The 24,578-nt window shown below is 43.2% G+C and overlaps 1 protein-coding gene across 2 annotated transcripts in view; it reads right to left on the bottom strand.

The window, feature by feature from the left end:
• Positions 1 to 13,941, bottom strand: part of DCBLD1 (discoidin, CUB and LCCL domain containing 1) — a 54,949-nt gene extending 41,008 nt beyond the window's left edge. The window contains exon 1 of one of the 2 annotated variants that reach the window (XM_048935165.1): positions 13,584 to 13,941. In XM_048935165.1, the coding sequence (XP_048791122.1) occupies positions 13,584 to 13,941 (358 nt within the window). The remainder of the gene's footprint in view (positions 1 to 13,583) is intronic. The other variant, XM_048935166.1, reaches the window with a different exon arrangement.
• Positions 13,942 to 24,578: the final 10,637 nt, after the last annotated feature.

Genomic DNA, 24,578 nt, shown 5'->3' with positions numbered 1-24,578 from the left:
CAGGTTCATGCTCAGAATAGAGGTGAATAAGAGACCTTATATATTATTGAATCTAAAATCATATCACCAAGAAACACACTAAAAATGGTTTCTTGGATCTCTCTGTTGACATATTTTTAAAAATACCTGTTGTTAAAGGTTGTTTTCCTAGCTCCTTTGATTTTAAGATGCATAGGAAAATGCTAACAACAAAAGGCAAATCGGTCCCTTGAGAAAAATCGCCCTTTTAATGGAAACTTTTCTCAGCAGAATTAAAGTATAAGGAGAGATACAGTACATATGCTGTCAGCTTTCTTGACCAAGGGAGGTGCAAGCATTGTGAAATCAGACTGCTTCCAGCAGGATATGGGACAATCTGAGGTGCGTGTAGTAAGAAAGCTATCTACGGTCCTTATTTAATCCTTGTGTTTCTACCAGTAAGCATTTATTTTAGTTGAACTGCTGAAAACCAAGTGACTGCAGTCTGGAGTTTGATTTGCAACTTGTCCTCATTGGAGAGCAAAAAGGGAAAATGAAGGGAAAAGTTACACAGCCACAACAAGACATCATGGGGATGAGCTCCTTAAAACCGAAAGTCCAGTGTTTGCCTGGCTTTCATCTCAGTGGGTTTGTTCTGGCCTGCGTCACCTCAGTAAAACCTCAAGGATTCTGAGTGGTACAACTCTTCTCACAGTGCTGAAAAGACATCGTTATCACAGGGAGATGCTGACAACCGTACAGGTCACAGAGCACATTTCTGCAGAAAGTGTACAAGGAAAACTGCAGACACCTCAGCCCGCTGTCCTCCTCTTTGCAGGTTATACAAGGTCTTGTCCCCAGAGAAACTCCTTTTTTAAAAATCTTTGAGGCAGCACTGAAATGTAATAAGACCAGAACATCTTTAGAACTAAGAGAGCGTAAGTGCTATTTTCCAGCTTTTCAATTGTGTAATGTGGGAAGGACAATCATTCAGGCACTATAGCTGATGAGAGGAAAGCACAGCATTATCCTGAACCTGTGAAGTCCCCCAGTGCCCCTGCTCTGCCTGTCTGCCTCAAAGGAAAAGGTCAGGGCAAAAGTGCATCTGTAGCAGGAGCTGAAGCAATGCCCCAAGTCAAGCCAAGCCCCAGTAACTATCGCTTCTAACTCCAGCGCTACATTTTGACTTTCTCAGCAGGATTACCAGAGCAAAGAAAAATGCTTGAAATATGCTTGAAAATGCACACTAGGGAAGGAATCTGAAGTCACAGAAGGAAGGCAGAATAAAACTCTGGTTCAGATAATTCATTCGAAGACATTTAATGACTACATTTAGAAAAAAAAAATAAATTATAAATGTAACTTACTGTTTATCAAAGGCTCAGAAATTGAGGAAATAGAAAGGAATTGAAAATACATCCTTTCTTCACCTTTTCAAATAAAAAAATGTGAACAAGTCTATTATTAGTTTAGGTTTTATTGTTATTTTCTACATTAAATTTTGTTTTTCCATAGAAATGCATTGACCAAACCACAAATACATTGAGTCCTTTGAGTTCCTCATATCATTCTTCTTTCCTATAGGCACAGCTCTTGTGAATGGAAATAGGTGTATTTAACCAGTCAATTCAATGCAGGGTTTCTTCTAACTCTAAGTTTTCATTTAGCATTGCTTTTGGGAGCTGCTTTCTAGCACCCTATTAGGAAGCAGTTAATGGCCTTGCCACAGACATCCCAGTTTCATGGCTTCCCACTGGACTGAAGCTAAGCAAAATATTTAAGCAGAAGGTGTTCACCAGCCAGAAGACCAAAACACACTTAGATTTCATAAAATCTCCCCTCAGCACCAGCAGTTACTAAAAGCACATCAAATATGCTTTAGAAACTGCATTCTCATGGGCATTTGAATGAAGAGCAAGATTGCAATCACTGCACGGGGGGCCATTGGTCTACACTCAGGTTGCATGGGAGATCACACAACACTGGAAATAAAATTGTTTACCACAAAGATAAAAATAGTTTCCTGTGGGAGAGGGTGGAAATATCTGTACTCAACCATAACCAGCTCCTTCTGCTGCAGAAGCTGAGCTCCCTGCTTGCCCCTTGTCTTTGCTGAGGGTGATGCATATGTCCAGCCTGGGTCTCACCAGAGGACATCATGGACCATGCTATTGCCCCTGTAGAGAGGGCAAGGGCACGTACCGGTGTCATTGGATGCCTGTATGTTTAAGGTGTGCAGGTCAAAGTAAAGGAAGTATCCCCAGGCAGCCATGCCTGGACTTGGCCTGGCCACACTGGCTGGCACATGGAGGAACGTAAGTGATAAAAACTGCGCCCACAAATAAGCACGTGAGCTGCCCACAGGAATATCCCTGCACACACATACTGTGCCTCGGAAGGGGACAGCTTTCAAGAAACAGCAGTGGTCTCAGAAGCAGCAGAGTTGAATCTCTCTGGAAATAGCTCCAGTTCCTCACAGTGCCCTCCTGCCATCCAGTACTACCTGGGTGGCTGCCTCATTGCTCCTGCCTCCTCCCACAGCCAGCTCACAGGGTGAACCCCAGGCTTGCACCCCTAGGCTTGCCCACCCCTGCTATACAGCAGTGCTCTGCCCTTGGGGAAGAGGCTGTTCTCACGTAACTGCTACAGAATCCCTCACGTACTGCAGCTTTTATGAACAATGTTTATATTGCCAACTACAAAACGGTTACAAGGCATGATATCAAAGTGTGCTTTCAAAAGCTCTGCTACAATATCCTGGCAGAAAGCAGCTGCCTTTTTCATCCTTCTGACTCACGTTCACTAAGCAATTAATATCAGGCTTGGCCTCGCTCCAGTGCTAAATATGTGTTATACCCAAGCATGCTCGGGCACACAGCCGCACACTCCACTATCCTCTGGGTGCGAGCATTTCTCAGCTGGTTACCAGCCCCTCCTGCCACTCAGCCACGGCTGCCCTCCCAGACCAAGAAGCCCCCCCAGTGCCATATTTCCCTCTCTGCCCCATTCCTCCTGTCTGGATGCCAGCCTGCCTGCATACAGGTAACTGGGACAAGGTGACTACTATCCCCCAACATTTTTCTGCCCACACAGAGGCCTGAGCAGAGAGCTGCCAGCCTGCTCTCCTTCTGCTACCGAGAACACAGAGCTCATCTGCCAGATTCTATATTCTGGATTCAGCCAGAAGTCAGCGTTTTCTGAAGAGCTACAGCTACAGGAAGATGTGGACAAAGCAAGGAAAATGCCACTGGATCGAGCAAAAAGTTTTGCTGATAATCCCCAGCAAAAGCATGAATTCATCTCATCATCCATTCTCTGCCCCAAAGTAGTAAACTCCAGCTCAAAGACACAGTAATAACTGTTGCAAAAAGGCTCTGCACCCATTTCTGAAAGAGTTAAGCATAAAAGCAGATGAGTACCGAAAAAAGAAATTAGACTTTTCCAATCAGACCTGTGCTTTCCTTGATCACATGGGATAGGACAAAAGACCTGGGAAAACCAAGATGTTTTTTCCAGGCTCCATCCAAATCTATGTTGCAGTCTGACAACTCTAAATTTAGGTCTTCATACAGTTTCTACTACCTTTGTCACCAACAGATGAATGCATGCTGCACACTAAGTGGGTTTATGCTCCCACTGCTTTGTGAGTGATTCAAACTCAGCGTTCAGAGGCTCACCTCTAACCTGTCCACCAGCTAACCTCATCAGGAGCACTTGGTCTTTGCTGCAGCACTGTCATGAAAGAAAGAAGTCACCAGGTGACCAGGACCTAAAACCATCACTTTTCCAGAGCATGACCAAATCTCAGACCTCTCTGCTTTTCCTGGCAATGGCCTCAAGTAGCTAATAAAAATGAAGGGCAGTGTCAAACCAGTCTTCCACCTCCTGGTGGTGTTGGTGCCCAGATGCTATTCACATTAGCTGAGCAGCTGGCCAGGCCGTTTGTATAAGGAAGTATATAAACCCACAGCAGTGTTTTTCAGAAGTCCAGCTTTAGATTCTTTACAGCATTTTGTGGATGCAAGTCTACAATCCAAAATACAAAAAAACGATTGCAATCTTTCTGAATTAATATTAATACACTTTCAAGGAAACAAGTACCCCACTTATGCCCTACTGCAAGTGAAAAGATAAATAATGATGATGTAAACTCCTTTCTTTGAATTGAACTCTCATTTGTTTGACTCCATAGGGTCCCCAGGAAACATTTTAATGCCTGCACTGCAGCTGTTCCCCACAACACCTGATTTGCTGCCAAAGCCAAACATGCAGGAGGTGGGGAGTGCTTGGAGGGGGCAGAGGGTAAGAAGGGAAGGTAGAGCAGTGAAAGAAACAAAGAGACATTGTAGAGTGCTGATTTCGTAGCCCAAATTATTTATTTATCAACTTCAAAGGAATGCGAAAGCAGTAGGAGACCAAACAATGTGTTTTTTTCCCTCTTCCTCATAGACATTATTTACTGTAATGTCTCTCTTAAAGTAGCAGTGAGAATGCAGCAGATGATCTCAAACTGGTTCCACAGAGATTCTATAAATCACAGATTCCTACCCCATGCTCAGCTGTGACCACCTCCACAGCCATTTGGCATGGCTGGGGGTTGGCCTTCCCCAGGGCTTGCAACAGCCTCTAGGGATGTCCTGCCTTAAGCATGTATAGGAAGTCACTGTGGTAACCAGTACAGTTTCCACCATCAAGTATATATACTTAAAAAAAAATAAAAAAATAAAAAAACAAAACAAAAAACTAACACACACAATCCTTTTTATGTTCCTTATCTGGCAAAGTAGCTTCCAATCACATTACCATTTTTCAAAATTAAAGAGGTTTTCAGCAGTACTTAAGACATGCATACATATGGCAGCAGCTAGGGAAATCCTTATAACCACACTGATCTCCAAGGCAGTTACTTCACTGGACTTGCACAAACAACCCTGCACTTTTGCAGAAGTTTGCAAAGACAAAAATCTCATAGGTTTTCTCATTTATTTAAATGCTAAAATGTGAAAAAGAAAGCAGAAATCTCCCATTGAACAACTTCTTCCACCAACAGAAACCCATGTTTCACTGAAGAATCAACTTTACACTCTGCGTTCAGGCCTATAAACTTAAAAAGGAGTAGAATAAATCTCTACTAAAGTAACATAAATATGAACCAGAACATCACACAGAAACTCTTCCAGTTTCTCTGCGTCTATACAGATTTGATTAGTTTTGCCACTCCATCATTTAACCTTCCAGAGACCAACCATCTCCTCTGTATATGTATCTTAGGGACTGGTGTCACAATGAAGCCTAGCAACACCTGAGTACATCAGTATGAGAACGAGTGACAAGACCATTCAGATTGCCATAGAAATCACAGAGCCAGAAAGAGAACAGCAGGTACAGTCTTGGTAGTCCCTTTCCTCTGAATTCTTTATGAGGGCACAGAATTAAGAGGTTGCTGAATTCTGGAAAGAACAAGATCCTGCAACGTCTAAGGGGCAAGCTTTATACAAGACTTTAAATAGCATCACATAGTTCTCTCACTTTGCTTCTGTTAAATATCAGAAGTAGTAGCAAACTAAGTTTATCTTTTCATGATAGCTATCTGGTTTCATCACAATCTGTGAAAGACAGGCAGTACTGGAGTAGATGTCAAAAATAAGCAGGCTTGAGGCACTGCTTCCAGGACTTAGGCAGAATATCCAAATGTAGTCCTACAGAGAAGCGAGCTTCAGCACTGGAATTTGCTTTTCAGCATTCTAAATACAGCAATCTTGAGGCTGTGGGTGTGAGAAAACTTCTCTATGCCTTTCTAACTGCTACAACAATAAAGAATTTACTTATTTATTTATTCACTGTGTAGCTGCATTTAATATTTATCAATGCCATTCTTTTACAATGTGACATATTGCTGTGACTTGTCACCTCAACATTTATTAGCCTGCATGGTTTTGGGAGCAGATGTGAAAATGGATTTAGAAATATACGGACGTTCCAGAGGAACTGTAAGTATAATGCCCCCATTCTGCAAAAATGGAGGTTGAATTTGTTTTTCCTCATCAGATATCTGCCTCCTTTCAAATCCACATCAAGGTGTACATCCTCCATTGCAGAGGTGTCGAGAAAGTGCTGTGAATGCACAAGCACTTGGTTTGCTGGCTGTAGCTGCACCCTAGGGAAGAACCCTGGAGGGCAGTTAGTAAGGGGAAGGGGGTCATGCTACTGGGAAGACCTTGGTGGAGCTCCAGTGCCATAAAAGTGATGGTGGGAGCGTCCTGTCCAGAACATCTCAGCAATGTAAAATAGAACCTCATGGGCTTGATGGTTCATTCTTCTATTAGGGCAACTCCAACAGTTCCCCTTATTTGGGACAAACATGTAGTGGCATTTCTATCAAGAGCTTTTCAGGCGAAGTAGGAAATGCTAATCTTAACTGAGAGACATATCATATATATGCAAATTGCTTGCTCTACTTTCTCCATCTGTTTTTTTTTTTTTTCCTTCTTCTTCCCCCCCCCCCAGGTTCTCTCTTCGCTATGCTTTACTGGAGATTAACTTACAGTATTTTGCACTGAACCAGCACTGTGTGGGAAACATATGCTGCAAGCTCAGGGCCAAACTCGATTACTAGGTGGCACAGGAATAGGAATATTCACAGCCATGGAAAGGATTGGCAAACCCACAGGGACAGGAAATTTGGAGACTTAAGTTTAAGGAGAGGCTGAAGCAGTTCCTGTTAAGGTAGCAGGTGGGAAGGCAAGATTTCTAAACCCCTTTAATTTGGGAAATGTCTGAACACAATAGGATGAACCCCCTTGCCTTGTGTTTTTACCATGTAATTCCCTCGTTAGTGTGATATAAGCCAGGAAAGACTGTCAATTACCAACAGTTAAGGCCGGTCTCTTTTCTTGAAATCAAATCTGTCCTGGCTTACTAGCAAGTCAGACATTTGCTTTCTTTTTTTTTTTTTTCTTTTTTTTTTCCTTCCCTGTATGACTGGATTGAGTATGTGATTTGTTGCGAGATGTAACTGAATGGACAACAGAAATCACCCTTTTCGTTGAAGCAAATTATGCAAGCTCTACATTATCCATAAGTTAAATATTTCATGAGAAAATTGTTTTTCGAAGGAAACAATAATCATCATTAATTCACAAGACTCAATTTTCTGTTCTGCTTTTTGATTCAGCCAACCTAACTTCTAGGAAACCAGCACTTCCTATCATAAATACTGCAGTCTTAGCAACAAGCAGTTCTCTATGCTTCCAATAGTAATGGAAGTAAAAATGAACTGAACTGAGAGACACCCATGCAGTCAAAGATGCACACCACCAGGCTTCTAATCTGGAGCACTGAAGGTAATAAATAAATAAATAAATAAATGCCTTCAGTATTCCCATGCCATCAGCCTGCCTGGTACTCATTACCACAGCACTGACCAGAGAGATACACACACAGACTCAGAAAAACATGAAATATTATGGTCGCTGTGGTTTATTGTGGCTACACCTAGCTAGTGGGACAGATATTTCAAATCAAAAAATAAAAATGTAATCAGCCACAATTTAACTTAAGGACTGCATAATTGGTTGTGATGCTGAGTATGAACCACAGCGTTGTTTCTACCTCTTTCATATCTTCTGTGATATGATATTGTGAGTCTGTGTAAAATGTATTTGCAAATAGAAGTGAAAAGCAATGCATAAATACCACCCCATGTATACTACCTATACTGCAAACCCACATTTTCCCTTTATTTTACTGGGTTTTTTATTAGTAGCAATCTCGTTCTCATGTTTTGAAACGGTATGGTAGAAAGTTCTGCATAGCTTTTCACTGATCTTAAGAGAGTGAATTCTTCAGCACAGCTGTTCAGCTACTAATTTATTTTGATAAAATATAATTCTACTTTCTACCTAGAGAATGCAAAGACTGAATTTCTCCTGAAAACCAGGAGATTTACTTCCAAAGCACAAGCATTAGCACTTCTTGAAAAATCAGTATGTTCTCAGATACATGTTTAACTAAGCTTCTTCCACCCGTGATAAAATGCTAATTGATCAGCAAGTGCTGACTATTCACCCAGGCTGGAAAACATTATTACCACCCAGGTTTTCATTGCATGTGACACAACACTTTGCATTACAGCTTATCTGCTGAAATTCTGTTTTAAAGCCTTCAGCAGGAGCATAAAGCCTTTGTCTCCCAAGCATTTCAACTGCAATTTCCCCTTCCCTGACACAGGAAGCCTAGTATGAAATAAAACCCTGGCTTTGGGAACAAGCTGAGATGGCAAGGAGGGCAATGAGTTGGTGTTAGACATGGACCTTGCTGCCAAGTCCTCCCAGTGGAGGAGAACGCTCAGAATCTTCGAATATACATCACAGGTTAAAATACATTTTCCCATAGATGGGGGATACAGTGGACTTATTTACATTCCAAGGTTTTGCACAGGAAGCATAGCTGACTGTTAAGTGAAAGCAATCCACCAACACAGAAAGGGAATGCACCAGAGTAAAATAGATTTAAGCTTTTTCAAGGAGAGGTGGCACATCCCTACTCTGCACAGCTACCCCAGCTGCAACAACAAGGCTCAGCTGCATAACAAAGCTATTCTGTTTGGAGACGTGAAGAAGCCCACCTATATTTCCAGTGTTTCTAGGCTTCTCCTCATGGCACTGTGAAGAAAAGGGTTGTTTGATTTCTCACAAGACACACAGGCCTTTGTATGGCAAGAGGGATTGCATCCAGAATTTCCCACGTGTTTTTGTAATATGAAATAAAACAAACAAGCACAATTTTAATTCAGTAGACATGAACATCTGGAAGATGACATCAACATAACTTCAGCTTTAATGTCAAAGTGTTAGACTGAAATCCAATACTGTTGAACATTTGTGGTGGGAGCACCAGAAACTTGAACATCGCAGATCAAAGCTGTGATGGAAACAAAGTCTCTGCAGCAGCCCAGGGAAGAAACAATGGTTTGGAGCTCTTCTAAATGTGGGGTAGAGGAATAACACAACAAACCTGTAACTGCATGATGAAATCACTGCAACCGTAGTAGCAGCCTGAGCCCAAACACAACAGGAAATAAAAAAACAAAGCTCCTGCTTATGGAGGATGCCATGGATCTGTGTTTCTTCCCTTGCCCTGCTCTGCCTTCTTCATTTTTTCTCCTGTCATTCTTCAGGTTCAAAAACACCTTTACCAGAGCCCCATGGAGACAAGCAAAGAGAGGATGGGCTGAATATAATTGTCTGCTCCCTTCTACACTGAAAGACAGCCTGGGCTGCACTGGCAGCAACCACGGCCCAATAGGGAAATGGAAATAATGAACAAGGACACTGAGGCTGGAAATGCTGCTCAGGGAGAAAGCCCCATCATCACCAAACTGAGCCTCCACTTCTTGGAGGGGAACTCCTGAGAGACATGTCCTGGTTCTGCCCAAAGAACTGATGGGCAGAGAGGGAACAGAGGACCAAAATATTTCTTTCGTATAATGCTCTTAGCCCCTAGGCTTAACTAGACAGTGTAAAAATATCCATAACTAGCAGCAGTCTCCCTACATCCAGCCAACTTCAGAAACACAGCTTCAGCTCTCACAGCCAAAATGAAATTTAATTAGTTCATAATTTATTCTGAAAGCAAAACCAGAGATACCTATATACTCTTAAAACTAGTCAAGCTGCTGTTTTCCTTATTATCATTTATTTAACTTCACCAGTATATTGTCCCATTTTAGAGTTCCTTAATCGCTGTGGTAACGCTAATTAAACCTCCTGGGGAAGCTGTGTGGTTATTCCTATGTACTGATGTTCATTTTTATTTATTTATTTATTTATTTTACTGCAGGTAGTTGGGATACAAGGCCATTCCACCAAATCCAGTCAGAAGGATTTTATTTTGATTCTATCTGGCTTGTTTTATTCTTAACAGATGGTGAAAACCCATGTGTTGATGAGCACATGCCACAGGAGCACGCCTCGGATATGGTACAGCCAGCCCCACACCTCGGCTCTGTCTGTGCCGAGGAGCTCAACACACACCATTGCTTAGGATCACACTTCTCTGCACAGTGGGATATCTCAGATGGGCCTTCCACGCTGTAGCACTTCTGGTATAGAAAACAGCTTTGAGAGGGCATTTTAGGTATTTCTATGTGTAATCCAATAGGGTGACAAGGCCTGGACAAATATAAGTGAATGTATTTTTACATAAGCTAATGAACAAATAATTTGTATGAAATACCATTCACATTACATGAATGTGCAGATAACTCAAGAAAGAGCTTTTCCAAGGCATCTTTTTCTCCCTCCTTTGTCAGTGAGGCTCCCAGCGGCCTCCCTGTCACTGATTTCATTTGAAATACATCCTCTGCTAACCTAAAGAGAAGTACATATAAAGGGCTTAGAGCTATTTATAGCAAAGTCTGTGCAACTGAAAACATGGCAGTTCTCATGTGGTGGGTATACACTGTGCTTATCAAGTGCAACTGGAAAACTGTTGCCTCTGTCTTTAGCAATTCCAGTCAGCACTCACAACACAACGCTAAAGGAGCCAAGGAAGGAAGCAGACATAAGGACAAAATGCAAACAAACTGAAAAAACTACCAATTGGTTATATTCAGAAACTGTGGAGGATGTGGAGTGTGCGTGCAAGATTCATCTCTATCTGCATTGCAAACTGCTGGGAATGGGTACACAGGCTGGATTAGCATTATCGCACCAATATTCCCCAGTATGTGTTCTGTGCAAGCCCCTGAGAACAGGCACTTTCTCTCATAATTACTGCATATGCTGTTATCACACTAAACAACAGCCTTGCCCCAAAATGTTTAAGGGTCTACTGCTCATAAATTCTTCCTACTTAAGAGAAAAATCTGGGCGTTGGGTGCAACTGTCAGCAGACCCAGATATAACGCAGGCAAAGTTCACATTTGGATGCTGATCTGCAAATCTAATTTGTTTCTCTGCTGTGCTTCATTTGAAGTGAAAAGAAAATGAGTTATAGCGAGAGTGACAAATTCAGTCTCGTACTTAATAGGGTGAAATCCCCATTCCTCACATTTCTTTGTACAAACAACCAACACACAGACTGAAGTCCTACTGGCCAGAATCCGGTTTAAGAAAAGCAATGGAAGATTACTCGAAACCCTGAAGAAGGAAGACTCAGATTCTACTCTGATTTAGATATCCACTGTCCAAAATTACATTGCTCAGTGTCCTGCTCAGTGAGACTAGAAGAAGAACAAGGAGAATGGTGAGAAGCAAAGGTAATGTGTTCAGGTCTGCCTTGGCCGTGACCTGCTGGAAAGACACCTTGGGAAAGACCACCAGGACAGGCAAGGCTGTATGAGGCTGGGCAGGTGGGGGATGAGGGCTACGCTTCAGCGGTCGGCCCAGAATTGGCCACTGAAATTACAAGAGAAGCTAAGCATAGAGCAGAATTAAAAGGTTCTTCTTTTCCCTTTTAATATACATCTCCAAGTTATTTATCACTCAGAGCGCAGTCACAGATGTAGTATTTGTCCCTAGGAGAGGCCACTAAGCTTATGATATGTTTTGATTTAAATCAGTTCCCCAACCACTCAGACCTCCCTGTCATCATTCGATGAGCGACAAAATGCCATGTTTCATAGATGCCCTCAGACAACATGTCCTCAACAGACTTACAAGAGCTGCTACCCAGGCTCTGCACAGTCACCTCAATACAAGTTGTGCTATGACTCAATAAATAGCACAGTGGAAAGATGACCTTTCTCCGATTTGATAGACGATACAATGGCAGCCTCATCCTTGTTCTGTAGCATCCCTTGAGATAGACTGAAAATGAAGGCAAGCTGGTTGTGAGAACAGCAGAGTGCACAGCCAGCCAGCTCATAAGACAGAAAGCCACGCTTTTTTTTTTTTTTTTTTTAAAGAGTATTTTTAAATCAATGTATTTAAACCTGTCCATCTTCCTGTGAGCCAGCTGGTGGGACATACCAGTGGTGACAAGACTCAGAATTAGCTGCAGCTTGAGCCCAATTCACTCCATCACTTCTCATTCCATCACAACTTTTAAGTCAAGAAGCTCGTGTGACAGGAAGTTTGTATCTACTTATCCTTATCTTCTTTCTCCACCGGTGTTCCTGCAGGACACTTAGCTCTGAATTTATGGGACAATATCAATAAACAAACAAATAGAATAACCGCCCCCTGGGGAGGAAGGGAAGAGATTTCAACCAAGTATTTCCCTTTCTAAATGCTTGGCTGACTTTCCTGTGAATTTGAGTTTGTCTCAAAGACAAGCAAGGAAAATACATTATTTCTTCATGCTTCTATGCTGTTTGCTTGATGGAAGAATGTAAGTACAATGTAAGTGCCATTAGCACTCAGTTTTGGAATACAGACAAGGAATTGGAGTCATGTTTAATTAAAACTTAGCACCACTGCGTGCATTGAAACACACAGAAATCCCTGCAAAAGTCACTGCTTCCATCAACTTTGTGAGACCGTGACAACAAAACATTGGTGACAAAAAGTGACAAAATAAATGAACAATGATAGAAAGAGGGGATTTGAAAGAAATAATGTTTTATCTTTTCCATGGAGCACATCAAGTTGGAGTCTCAAAATTAGGAAACATGGAGGAGAGAGAAAAGCAAAGTTTCAAGAAAAAGGAAAGAAAAGCTCTTGAAAGAAGCTGCTAAGAAAGGCCATACCAAATCGCATGCACAATTCTTACCAAATCTTCCCCACAATGAGACCCATACCACAAATTTCCATTACTACGACGTTATAAAAAAGATGACTATAAACATGCCAAAGTACTTCTGCCTGGCTATGACACTAACCCACAGCGTTGGGGTTGGGAACTTGCAGCTCAGCAGGAACATGGATATGGGGACTATCCATTGACCTGAAAGGCACTTCAAGACCACCACAGTGCCCAGCTTCCAGCACTACATTAGCAAAAGCTGTCAGCGAACACCTTTAGGATGGATGCATTAGGCTGGGCAATTCTACGGCCATAAGATCACAATTCCTCAGCAGAAGTCAGCTGTAATTCACACAGAAAGCTTAACAGCGAGATGCATAAAAACACAGGCTAAGCAGCATAGCGCCCATACGCTCTTTTCACCAAACTGCAGCGCCGCGAGATGGCAAGGTCCCCCTAAAACTCCTATGAAACTTCGTTTCGGCCGGAGCGGGCTGCTGCTCTCAGCAGGGCAGCAGTGAGCGGCACTGCCTGCATCCAGATGCGGGAAGGGGCGACCGCCCCGGGCACCCCGCGGCCCCACACCGCCGACCGGGGCGGGGCGGAGCGTGGCCGGGGCGGCAGAGGGCGCCCAGGTGTCGGCAGGAGCCGCTTCCAGCCCCGTGCTCACAACTTGCCGGGGACTTTCCTTCGCTCGCGTGACTTCAAATCAACCAAGCGACCCCACCGCCCTAATTAACTAAAGATTAAGAAAGCAGTGAGATACTCTCATCGTAAGGCTGGGTACCGCTGTAATCCCGCAGCTACTCAGACACGCGGATAAACCCGTCGGGGATTAACCAGGTCGGCTCCACGCAGCCCCGGCGCAGCTCGAGCTCCGAGCCGCGGTCACGGGGACTCCCCCAAGCCGCCCGCCCGCCCGCTCCACCCGCACTCACCCATCTTCTCCGCTCGTAGCCAGAGCGGGGCCGAGGCCGCCAACAGCAGCGAGAACAGCAACGAGGGGGCGGCCCGCGCCCCCCCGGCGGGGCTCATGGCTCCGGCTCCCGGCGAGACACAACTTCCCCGCTCTCCTCCCGCTCCTTTCTCTTCCTCTCGCTCTCGAATGGGCGGCCCCGGGCCCGGCCCGCCTGCCAGCCCACGGGGGCGGCCGCCCAACGGCATCCCCCTCCCCGCAGGTGTTGCCGCGGAGGCGGAGAAGGGGCCGCGCTCTGCCCGCCGGGTGCAGCGTTGCCGCCCGCCCGGCCCGGGGGTGGGGAGAGGAAGCGGGAGGACTGGAAGCACCGCCGCTCCCATTGGGCTGCTGCGCCCGGCGCCTCCTCCTCCCGCCACCCCCTCCCGACCCGCCGCTCCCAGCTCAGCTCCGGCAGCGCCGGGTAACGCCGAGCCGGGACCTCGGGGTCGGCGCAGGGGTGTGCGGGGGGAGCCGTGCGCCGAGAGGTGCCAGCGCTCCGAGCGGCTCACCCGGGATTATTCAGGCTCTGCGCCGCGGGTCCGGGGATGCACAGCGCTGGGTGGGTCACTGGTGTGGTAAATCAGAGCGCGTGATTAACTCGTGAGTCCCAGAGACAAGCCGTGGTTATTAGGCGGCGTTTCAGGATGCCCGTCCTTGGGAGTGCTCCACAGACTGCCAGGAATGGGTCAGTATGCATGGAGCGGATCATGGAGAGGAAGGAGTGAGAAAGTCGAACTCAGCAACAGCTTCCAGACTGAATTAAAAACAACACAGAACTGGTTAAAAAAAAATAAAAATGTTCATAGAAAATACATAGAAATTGTTCCCCAACAGCAACTGTTGTTGTTTCAGAACCTACAGAGGAAAGAAAGGGCACAATAGAGGTGTTGCAAAATGTATCACTTTTGAAAGAGTTGTGGGTATTGAAGAGCTGTGTAGCAATATGATGGCTGTTCTGTATTCAGCAGGCGGCAGGCAGCCCTGCACGGGTTGGCAGTGGGAATCACCCCGCTTTGCACCAACTGGCTGAGGACTGGAATATATTCCTTTATTATGTGTCCACGTTTTAGTTTCAATTGTATTTGATAAAGATCATGGTAAGTATTGGGAAGGAAGTCCTGCAGGCCGATGCCGGTCACCGCAGCACTGCCATATGCCAGATCTGGTGATTTTGTACAATTTTACCAGGCACAAACCTCTGCCACCATGTTTGCGAATAACAGCACTGGTGCTGATCTCTCAGCAGAGCTGGGGGAACTGGAGCGGGCAGGGGAGACCCTTTGAAGGCTAAAGAGACCCACACCCATTGCAGGCCTCCAGACGGCTCACAGGGTGGTACCAGCTCCTTCCTGGAAGCTGGAGTCCTGCAGTACTCTGTGGAACCAACAGCCAGGGACAATTTGCTTCATGGTTATTTTTATTTCAGCAATTTCAAGTAAAACAATTGGTCATGTGGGGCTGTAAAATACCTGGGAGAGATGTTTGCTTTCCTTTCATGGCTGCGGAAGGAGATTGCTGTGCTGTGGTGATGCAGACTGTCTGCTCAGTCTTCTCATGGCCCTGAGCTCCATGGGCACATGGTGCCTGCAGCAAGTGGATAAAGTGCTCAGGTGGAAACTGTGCACCTCTTCCAGAAGGTGTTAGAAGCCCTTCCAACTGTCCCTGAGTTTCCTATCAACTTCAGGAGGATAATGAATTATGCAATTATTGAAGAAGCTTCTGTATTATTTATTTTGCTATTAAATTCACATTACTTTATCATGCCCTCTCTCTGTCAGTTCTCAATGTGCTATAGGCAAGGAACTTACTGTCAGCTCCTAAGATTAAATAATCATTAAGATGAATGAAGTGGTCCATAGCTCTCAAAGCTATTATTCAAGGACTTGTGTAACTCCCATCACATCACTAAACTGTTGGTTTATGTACACTTTTTCAAATCTTCCTTTGTAAGAAGGAGAACAAAACCCAGCTTTTAAATAAACAGGCTACAGCAAAGCAATGACCTGGATGAGGGTTAGAGTCCACCTTCAGCAAATTTGCTGATGATACAAAGCTAGGAGGAGTGGCTGACACACCAGAAAGCTGGAGAGCTTGACAGAGAGAAACCTGATGAGGTCCAACAATGGCAAGTGTAGAGTCCTACAGGCTATGGAGAAATAACTCCCCATTATTCAGAAAGAAGATAAAAGTGAAGCCAAACTGACCCCTTGTGAGGATGCCACTCAATGGTGTTTTACAACATGAAAACTCCCTGGCAGATCACTTCTGAGAGCTTAGTGCAGCTCATTTTGGTCATTAACACTGGCTTAATTTGGCAGATTCACTCAGTGATGCAGGCAGATTACTTATTAGCATGAGCACATGCCTTTCCATTTACTTTTCTGAATCTATGAGTTTTTTGGGTGATTACTGCAAATCATATTACATGAGTTACCTACACTATATAGTGTAACTCACTCATAGACTGTACAACTTCAGTGTGTGGTCATCTGTAAATGAGCACCCTCAGATATCCAGCCTCAAGATGGGTCACATGGGACTTTAAGAGAAAATCAGCTCAAAACATCCAGAAGGTGGCGGGTCAGTATGATAGGGACGTGCATAAGTTAAATTCATGCACTTTGACAATCCATAGCTTCACATATTTACCTTCTTACCTTTACTTGTTATGTATTGATAAATACTTGTAGCTAACACACACTGAAAAAGCGACTTCTAAGCACACTTGAGGCATGATCAGACCTCAGGTGTACTCTGGGCTGGAGTGAAGCTGGTGATTTGTTTTGGGGGAGAGACCAGAGGAAGAAGGGACACGGAGTGTTTCTGTAAATTTATCTTGCAATCATGACTCTGTACATGCACTGCCTTTCAAAAGCATCTTGTTTAATACATTTGTTCTAGGGATTAAAAAAAAAAAAGAAGAAAGAACTCTAATTTATGCTGAGAGGTTTAAATTTGAGCTTAGTGGAGCAGCCTTGCTTTTGTACAGCTAACAGAAAGGTTCCTGTTCTTTAGGAACTTGAAGCACTTTCTTTGCTGCCTGTGTAGGCGAATATGAGGGGAGTCACAAAGCATAATGAAGAGGAGAGGACCCGAGGTCACAAATCATAAAGCGCAAGAACAGTTCTAGACTTTGAGAGGTATGTTAATCTCATAATTTAGCAGGAAGATGGCTTGCAGATGCAGCAGCCTCCCAACAGTCTTTGTATAGAGGGCACACATTTTACATTTGCTTTGGTGTGAGGCACATAATATCATATATATGTAGGATAAAACTGAGAACAAGATATGCTGGGTACTGATCCCTGAGCATCCAGGTGCTGCCTTCTACCAGAAGGGTGCCTGATGGCTGCGTGCAAAATCAGAAAAGGAGACAGACAGAAGCCTGAGATGTGGCTGGATTCAACCACTGTGTGTAACTTATGGGGAGCCTCCCATGTTGAAAATTGTTAGGCTATAGCAAAGTTAGTGCTGCTGCATAGCTATGGCATGGCTTAGGAAGTCCAGCAAATTCCTTGAGGCACAATCGTATTACTCTGATCATGTAGAACACTTAATGGACACAGTATACTGCACAAAGACATTTCAGCCTATACAATACCATCTTCTATTAATGTCTCCATACCACTGAACCTGCTGAAGATGGACTGACTTCCAGGGCTCCTGGCAGCTTCTGAGAATTCACAAAAAGACTCAAAGTCTGCCCAAGTGTTGGTTCAACTGAAGCTCATGCTAGAATCCCCTTCTTGCTTACTGCAAGCAGCCCTTTCCAGGTGTGAAAATGCAAACCTGTGCAGGAGCAAGGATGTTTTGGAAAACTTTTTTCAGGAGTTTCTGAGCAAGTAACTCAGAGGATGCAATAACTTTAAAAGATGTGTTTCATTACTTCAAGGGAAACATGAAGTAAAAATAAAATAGCGAAAAGAAATCACAGGGAATAAGCAGCTTAACTCCTTACTCTGCTGCCTATATCCTGGCTGGTCTGACACTGTGGCAGTGGCACTGTGCAGTGATGAGCACAGGTCTCTGCACGAGGGGGGAGCATGAACATTCCTTGACAGTAAGAGCACAGGAGAGAAACTGTGGGCGATAAGTGCAACCAACAGCCTCCAGCGGGCTTTGAGACTTGCATTCGTATTTTCAGCAGCAGAGACCTCATCTGAGTGGGTGGAGCAACAGAGCCCTTTGGCAGCACCAGCATGGGACAAGCACGAGACATTTGGACTCTGAAGAGGACACGGGGCCTCATTCACTGCAACAACAGCACTTGGGTGTGACTCTACTGGGAGCCATGCAGGGGATGAATGAGCACCCTTCATCACTTTAATTACTGTAACCTATCCAATCTTGTCACCTTTTATGGTGTAATTATGTGATCCAGCTCAAGACTGATCACTTGTCTCACTGCCACACATTCTGCAGTTTCTCACAGCTGCTGGGTAGCCTTGTGTCATCATTTTTCTTACTTCCACATGGAAAGAAATCAAGTTTCTAATCATCTTGGTTTTGGAGACGATCAACCAAACGTGCCATGCTGTCGTTTTTAATTCTGTCAAGAAATATGGGGCAGAATGTTCCTTTTCATTTAAACATATTGTTTTAGGGTTGCCTTGAAAAATATTATGATCTAAAGATTCATGACATTCTTTGTCAAAACAGAGCCTACTATTTTATAACTTGCTAGCTGGCAGTATCCTCGATCAATTTGTCAGTGACAAAGCTCTCCTTGCTTTTCATAGACGTTTTTTAAAAATTTCCTGTCTCTGTAAAGTAGTAGCTCTCACATATTTAAATACATATGTATATAATTTTTCCCCTTTAGTGCACAGGTAGTATGTAATCTTTAACTGTAGAGTGATTTTGAGGGAGGAGTTCATGGCTGGATTTGCACACTGCATTTTTTTTCCATGAAAAACAAATAGTCTTAATCACTTACACATCTTTGTGAAGCTGCAACAAAGCAAGGGCTAAGAAATTGCTTTTCCAAACATGAAGCAATCTAGTGGTCACTTACTGGAATAACCAATTATGCTTGAGTCACATGCTTTTTTATTAATAAATACAGTAATTAGTCTAGTTACATTCTTCCAAGCGAAAGTGTGGAACATTGGAAGGTGAGTGCAAGTAAGCGGGGTTTAGACCTTTTGATGCTGTGTGCACTTACTGTCATGCATACCAGAAAGGACAGTTTACATTTTGTTTTACTGACCACTATACCTCCAGCTATAGAAGTCAGAGCTTAGACACCTAAGGCAAATGACCTAAATGATTAACTAATTTGACTGAAATTATTTGTTTCACACCTGATCTAGCCCTGCTTCCTAATTTCAAGTATTCGTGATACATTCATTTTCTTTTTTTTTCTTTTCTTTTCTTTTTCTTATTTTTCAAGGAGTGTTGTGAATTTGGGCAGAAAGTCTCATAGGTTGAAAAGTAAGTCCAGAGACTCCCCTTATTTTCATACAGTTCATTTCCCTGAGAGAGGGATTAATTCAGTAATTAGTGATGGGTGGGTCTGTGTTCCCTCCTCGTGCTGACTTCAGATCCTATGGAAGACTGCATTCCTCAGGAGCTTCACAGAAGTAAGCTAGTTATGCATAGCGGAGGCATGGGTCATAAATCTGCAATAATCATTATGTGAGGAGAAAAAGCTTCTTGTGCAACTTTTCCACATAGCACTGGGATATTAGACCAATGAATTACAAGGTCAAATTCTTGTAATTCACAACTGCCACAGCTGTGGATTACAACTGTATATATAGTTTAAGGGTTCACTGTCAATTGCCTTTAAGGCCAGGCTATTTATTAAATGTAAAAAAAAAAAGATAAAATGTTATCTGTCATTATAAAGGCTGGTCATTGTGTCCATTTCTAAAATAATTTTTTAAAAAATAGGGGTTGGGGTATTTCTTATATTTTAATTACAGTGTGCAACAAATTATTGTGATTGTGTAGAAAACAAGAAAAAGAGAGATAGTGTCACCCTGGTTTCCTCAACAAAGACAACTATCCAATGGAAAACTATCAATACTCAGATCAATTTTAGAGCTTAATTCCTCATAGAATAATAAATGATCAAGAATTTGAGATTTCTTATGATGTGAAGTTAGCCTTATGTGGACATTGTAATTTCGTAAATAGGCCTTCTCAAAATAAGAGCTTTGGGTATTCTTTTGTCTTCTTTTCATTAAAGATACTGTATTCTTAGTCATGTAAGACATGCGTACTGGTGGTTGTTTTGGCTTGGGGGTCCTCTACTGGTCTTAAAGGATGTGGTGGATTTCCAGAATGTGGTATCTGAAGATGTGATCCAGTTAAATTTGGCTTCCTATGCTTGAATTCAGCCTATATTTTATTAGTTTGCTCCATATCTACTGTAGCACTTCCCCATCATGAATTTAGTTGCAGGGTGGAGGGGTCAGGTCCACTGCCTCACATGGACTCAACCTGGGAGCTCCTCTCCCATGGATTGCCCACCTACACTAATGGCAGAACAAGGACCAGGGCCAGGTTTTCACTAGGTCAAACAGAATCCAAGATTTTACTTAGACAGAAAAAGAAATTAAATAGATTTTGATTCATTCTCATGGTGTAAGTTTGTTCCTCTCCTACAGTCCCACTGATATGCCATCATCTAGGGATTAAGTGTGTGACAAAGCCAGTATAATTAAAAACCAAATATCCTTTGTACCTCTCAATATCCAGGAGTAGGAAGCTAGTCTGCTCCTCAGCTTCTCCTTAACTACAGACCACTGTTGGTAGGTCATCCCACACTGGTTTTCTCTGAATACAGAGGCTGGCTTTTGTGGACCATGAACTTTCACTTATTTCCCTGCTTCCTAAAAATTCCCTGATGTTCCTTGTCTTGGAGACTTTTTTGTTTTGATTTGTGGAACTACATTCATGTGATAAAATAGTAAACACTGAAGCAAAAGAAAGAAAAACATCATGTCAGAGATACCACAATCAGAAAATAGTGATAACATTTGCAGACAATTGCTCTACCAAGTGAAGGTTAACTTGTTGCTGCACGAGAAAAGAATGTAAAGCTATTTTATTTTATTATTTTTACAGAAATACACACATAGGCTATTTCTCATCTGTATCATCTTTATCTGAAAAGCATGTGGTAAAAGAAAGTAGTATGTGCCTGAATACTCTTTCTGAACCTTGAAACTCTACCTAAGGAAGCTTCTCTCCTTCAGAATAATTCCTTGTCAGAGACTCTACCTTCAGCTTAGTTTTTGGGCCTAATCCAAAGCATCCTGAAGATACCAGGATGTTTATGCTGACATCAGCACCTCACTTTTTTGATTTCTGATGTCTCCTGGTATAGTGATTCATGTATTACTGTGCCTGTATGTCTCTGCTCTGCTCTGCTTAACTTCTGCAGCTTGCAGACTAGCAGAGAAGAGCACATACCTGCACCTCACTTATTTTACATTCACTTAAATTGCTGTTATGTTAGGTATGCAGCAGCAGCAAGACTGTGAACACCAGTGCTCTGCAGGCCTAAGATGTGGTCTTCAGCAGTCTCTACTGTAGATTTCCAAAGGATGCATTAGCTTTTCGAACAGAATAGTCCTTCTCTGGTTCGCAATTTAGTTCATATCCTACACATTGCTATAAAAGAAAAGAAAATGAAGTAGAATCTTCTCAGGAATGGTTACTGCAGTATCACTTGATGTGAAATAAGCAATTCTGTTATATCTGATATGATCTAGATATTTTCTCTTCCTCCTGTACTTTCTTCTTTGACTCTTCAGCATCAAGAGAGGTATGTGTACACGTGTTTGCTCATGTAATACTGGAAAAATGAAATACTTTTCACAAGGCAGTTTATATCTTTAGTCTTAGGAGCATTAACTAATGAACAGGTGTGGCATCCCTTGTTTAATGCTTCCTCTCTCTTATCCTGCTTTACCTTGACATAATATTTGTCATTCTTTTGCAAATCATTTGGGAATCCAGATGTGGTCACAGTTAAAGGCCAGTCCTCATAATCTGTATTAGCGTACTGCAAAGAGGAGGTCAAAGCTCTATTGTGCAAGATCACATTCAAATACATCAAGCAGCAGACCCTGCTTGCCAGGCTTCTCTCTATTAAGGGACAATGATGTAGTCTTAGATTTAAATTTAGCTAACAATAGCAGCTGTTATAATGAAGGTTCAAACCAGCAGGGTCAAAGTGTCCCTTTCTTGGCCTTACTTTCCTTCTTCCTGGTACTCACTCACTTGTGTTGAGTCAATTCAACTTCCTGAAATGTAGAATTTTTTTCTTGACGACAAGGTGAATGGCTTTCTGCTTTATCAGGAGCATGAATTATCTCAGTGTAGGATTAAGAAAGAACCAGATATAAGGGCAAACAAGTACACAGCTAGGGATAGGCAAGTGAAGTTTGGGAATATGGTGAGGTAGAGGTAGGGTGAGAAAACTTGAGGAGCAGTGCTAAATCACCTCAACCTCTGCATGTATCCTCATCTTTAGTTTTCATTTTTGTGTGCCTGGCCCTGGCCTTGACTTGGTGTGGGGTGACAGCAGCATGCCTGGAACCCAGGGCACACACACACCCAGACCTGCCCCTGCCCATTCCCTGGGGCTCACCTCCATATGCTCAGGACTTGGACCTTGTATCAGCCCTTGGATTGTCAGCCTGTGTCCCAGTGATGCCACAGCAGGACTGGACTCCAGGGCCTTGGTGTGTCCCTGTCCCCTGGGAACAGCAGTGACTGCTTGTGGATGAGCAGAATCTCTGTGTGCTCCTGCCTCAGTCCTCACTGCCTGGACAGGGACCTTGAGAACCAGTGCTGGAACTGACATTGTGCGGCTATCTCCCAACACAGACCCAAGTCTGGGGCTGACAGAGATGCACTCATTCCTTTCTCACTGCATGTGGACCTGGTTAGCAATCCCCAGGATCATGACAGCTTTGTCCTGAGGAAATGGAGTCTCTTCAGCCATGGCAACTGGTGATTCTCCAGATGGGCTTTGAACCTTTAGAGGATAAATCCTTAAGGGTCAGCTTGGCTGTCTGTGATGTTAGCACATCTTAGCAAGTCAGGACAAAATGATGGCTTTCCCATAACATTTCTCTTCCGACCTGCTAATATCTTTGAAGCTTATATCCTGGGTTGCCATTCCCAGCAGTTCCTCATGTTAATAGGTCTAGGAAGCTTTTTCCTCTTGAACATTTCCCCCACAGTGCATTTAGTTTGAAACCCTAGATGGACAGGTTAATGCAGTGTATCCAGTCCGTTCCTCAGACAAGTGAGAGGGATGGTCAAACACAACCTCATTCATTTCCCATGTTCTGCTGTTTCTCAGGCTGTCACAGCCTCCACGCTCACTTCTAGACTCCCAGTGGAGTGGTTTCTTTTCACAAAACTACTGGGAGATGAAATGTTCAGGTATTTTGGAACACCGTGGAAACCAGGCAGCGCTAGAGGTAAAGCCTTCTGTGGGAGATGTTTGTGAAAACTGCTCCAAGAATCTGTACAAAGATCATGTAATCCATAATACTGCTGCTTTTGCCTTTTTCTCCTATTTTGGCTTTATACCTTCTCATGCGCTGATCCACTTGATCAGAGTAGTAAATCTCCCCCTCTGTAGTACACAAGCTTCTTTTCATTCTGTTCATCTCAAAAAGACTTCACAAGTTTTTTCAATACAGTCCCCCTCAGATATGCTGCTTGTAGCCATCTTACACTTGCCCTGCTGCCTTGTGCGCTGCTTGTGTGTATTGAAATATTGTTGTCTTCACATTTCAAAACTATAATTAACAATCAGAAGGTACCTAATAGAAAATACAGCTGAACAAAACACTGAAGAATTCTGTAAATACATTGCCAGCCTATCCTTCTTAACAATACTAAATGAAATGCAAGTTTTATCTACTTAGCAGCAAGGTTTTTATTCTCACTTCGTGTTAGCTTTCTTTCTCCCTGATGCTGTATAGGGTTATTACAAAACCATAGCTTGGTAAGCTTCGATATACTGTTTTGTTGGTTTTCTTTTAGCAAGCAAGAGCATTTTTTAAGGCTGATTTTGTCTGTGATTAACTGTAATATACTCTTGTCATAGATTCATGTTATTCTTTAGCATTCCTTATATTTTCTGCTCTGGCCTAGCTTTCAGATCTCTCACTATAGCTAATCCCTGCAGCTCAAACTTGCCTAGTCTGAAATCCATCTTTGTGCTTCGTTTAATGAGACATTTCTCCAGTCATCATTACTGCAGATCAATAGAAACAAATCCCTGTCTCCTGACTGGTTTAGGTAAGTATCTCACGCATGACTGTCTTTCCAATTTGATCCAGTTTAACAGTCTGCTTTTTTTTTCCTTTCCCCTCTTCCCTAATATGCAGAGACAGATATAAATCTTGAGCCAGGCTCCAAGGGACTTCTCTTGTATGATTTTCCCTCTGTTTGTGCAAAGGACTGTCTGTGACTGCCAGACAAACAGCTGTCTGAGCAGTTGCACTAACAAACGAAGAGGAGGAAGGCAGGGGCAGCAGAGGGAGCTCTTTGCCCTCAGGGTCCTTATTCACTTACTCTGCAGAGAAATTCAAAAGCTAATGAGGTCCCATTGCTGGGGGCAAAATGAGAATAATTTGTGATATTTGGAAGAGAGTGAAAATCAGTCACCATTAGAGAGGGCTTCACATATGCGTATCTTTTCTAGGCTATTCCCATCAGACAAAGGGGTTAGACACTGACAAGTAAAACTGATATTTTCTTTTTATTTCTCTGACCTGTAAGCCAACTGGCTCTGGGAATGACAGTCTCTCCTTTCTCACCTCTCCCATCCCACCTCCTTAGCAAGACTGGACCCATGAATGTGATCCCAGTTTCTGGGAATTTTCATTGTTACGTACTTGGGAACCATCCGTCCAGACTTAACACAGATGTCTGGGGGCTTTGGAGTTCCTCCTCAGCCAACCCCTTTTCTGTTTTTGTGGTCCTTTCAATTGCTGCACTG

The sequence above is a fragment of the Lagopus muta genome, chromosome 2, assembly GCF_023343835.1.
Source record: "Lagopus muta isolate bLagMut1 chromosome 2, bLagMut1 primary, whole genome shotgun sequence".
In the NCBI taxonomy this organism is placed as follows: domain Eukaryota; kingdom Metazoa; phylum Chordata; class Aves; order Galliformes; family Phasianidae; genus Lagopus; species Lagopus muta.
Note: the sequence above shows the minus strand (reverse complement) of the source record. Positions and strands in the feature narration are given on the sequence as shown.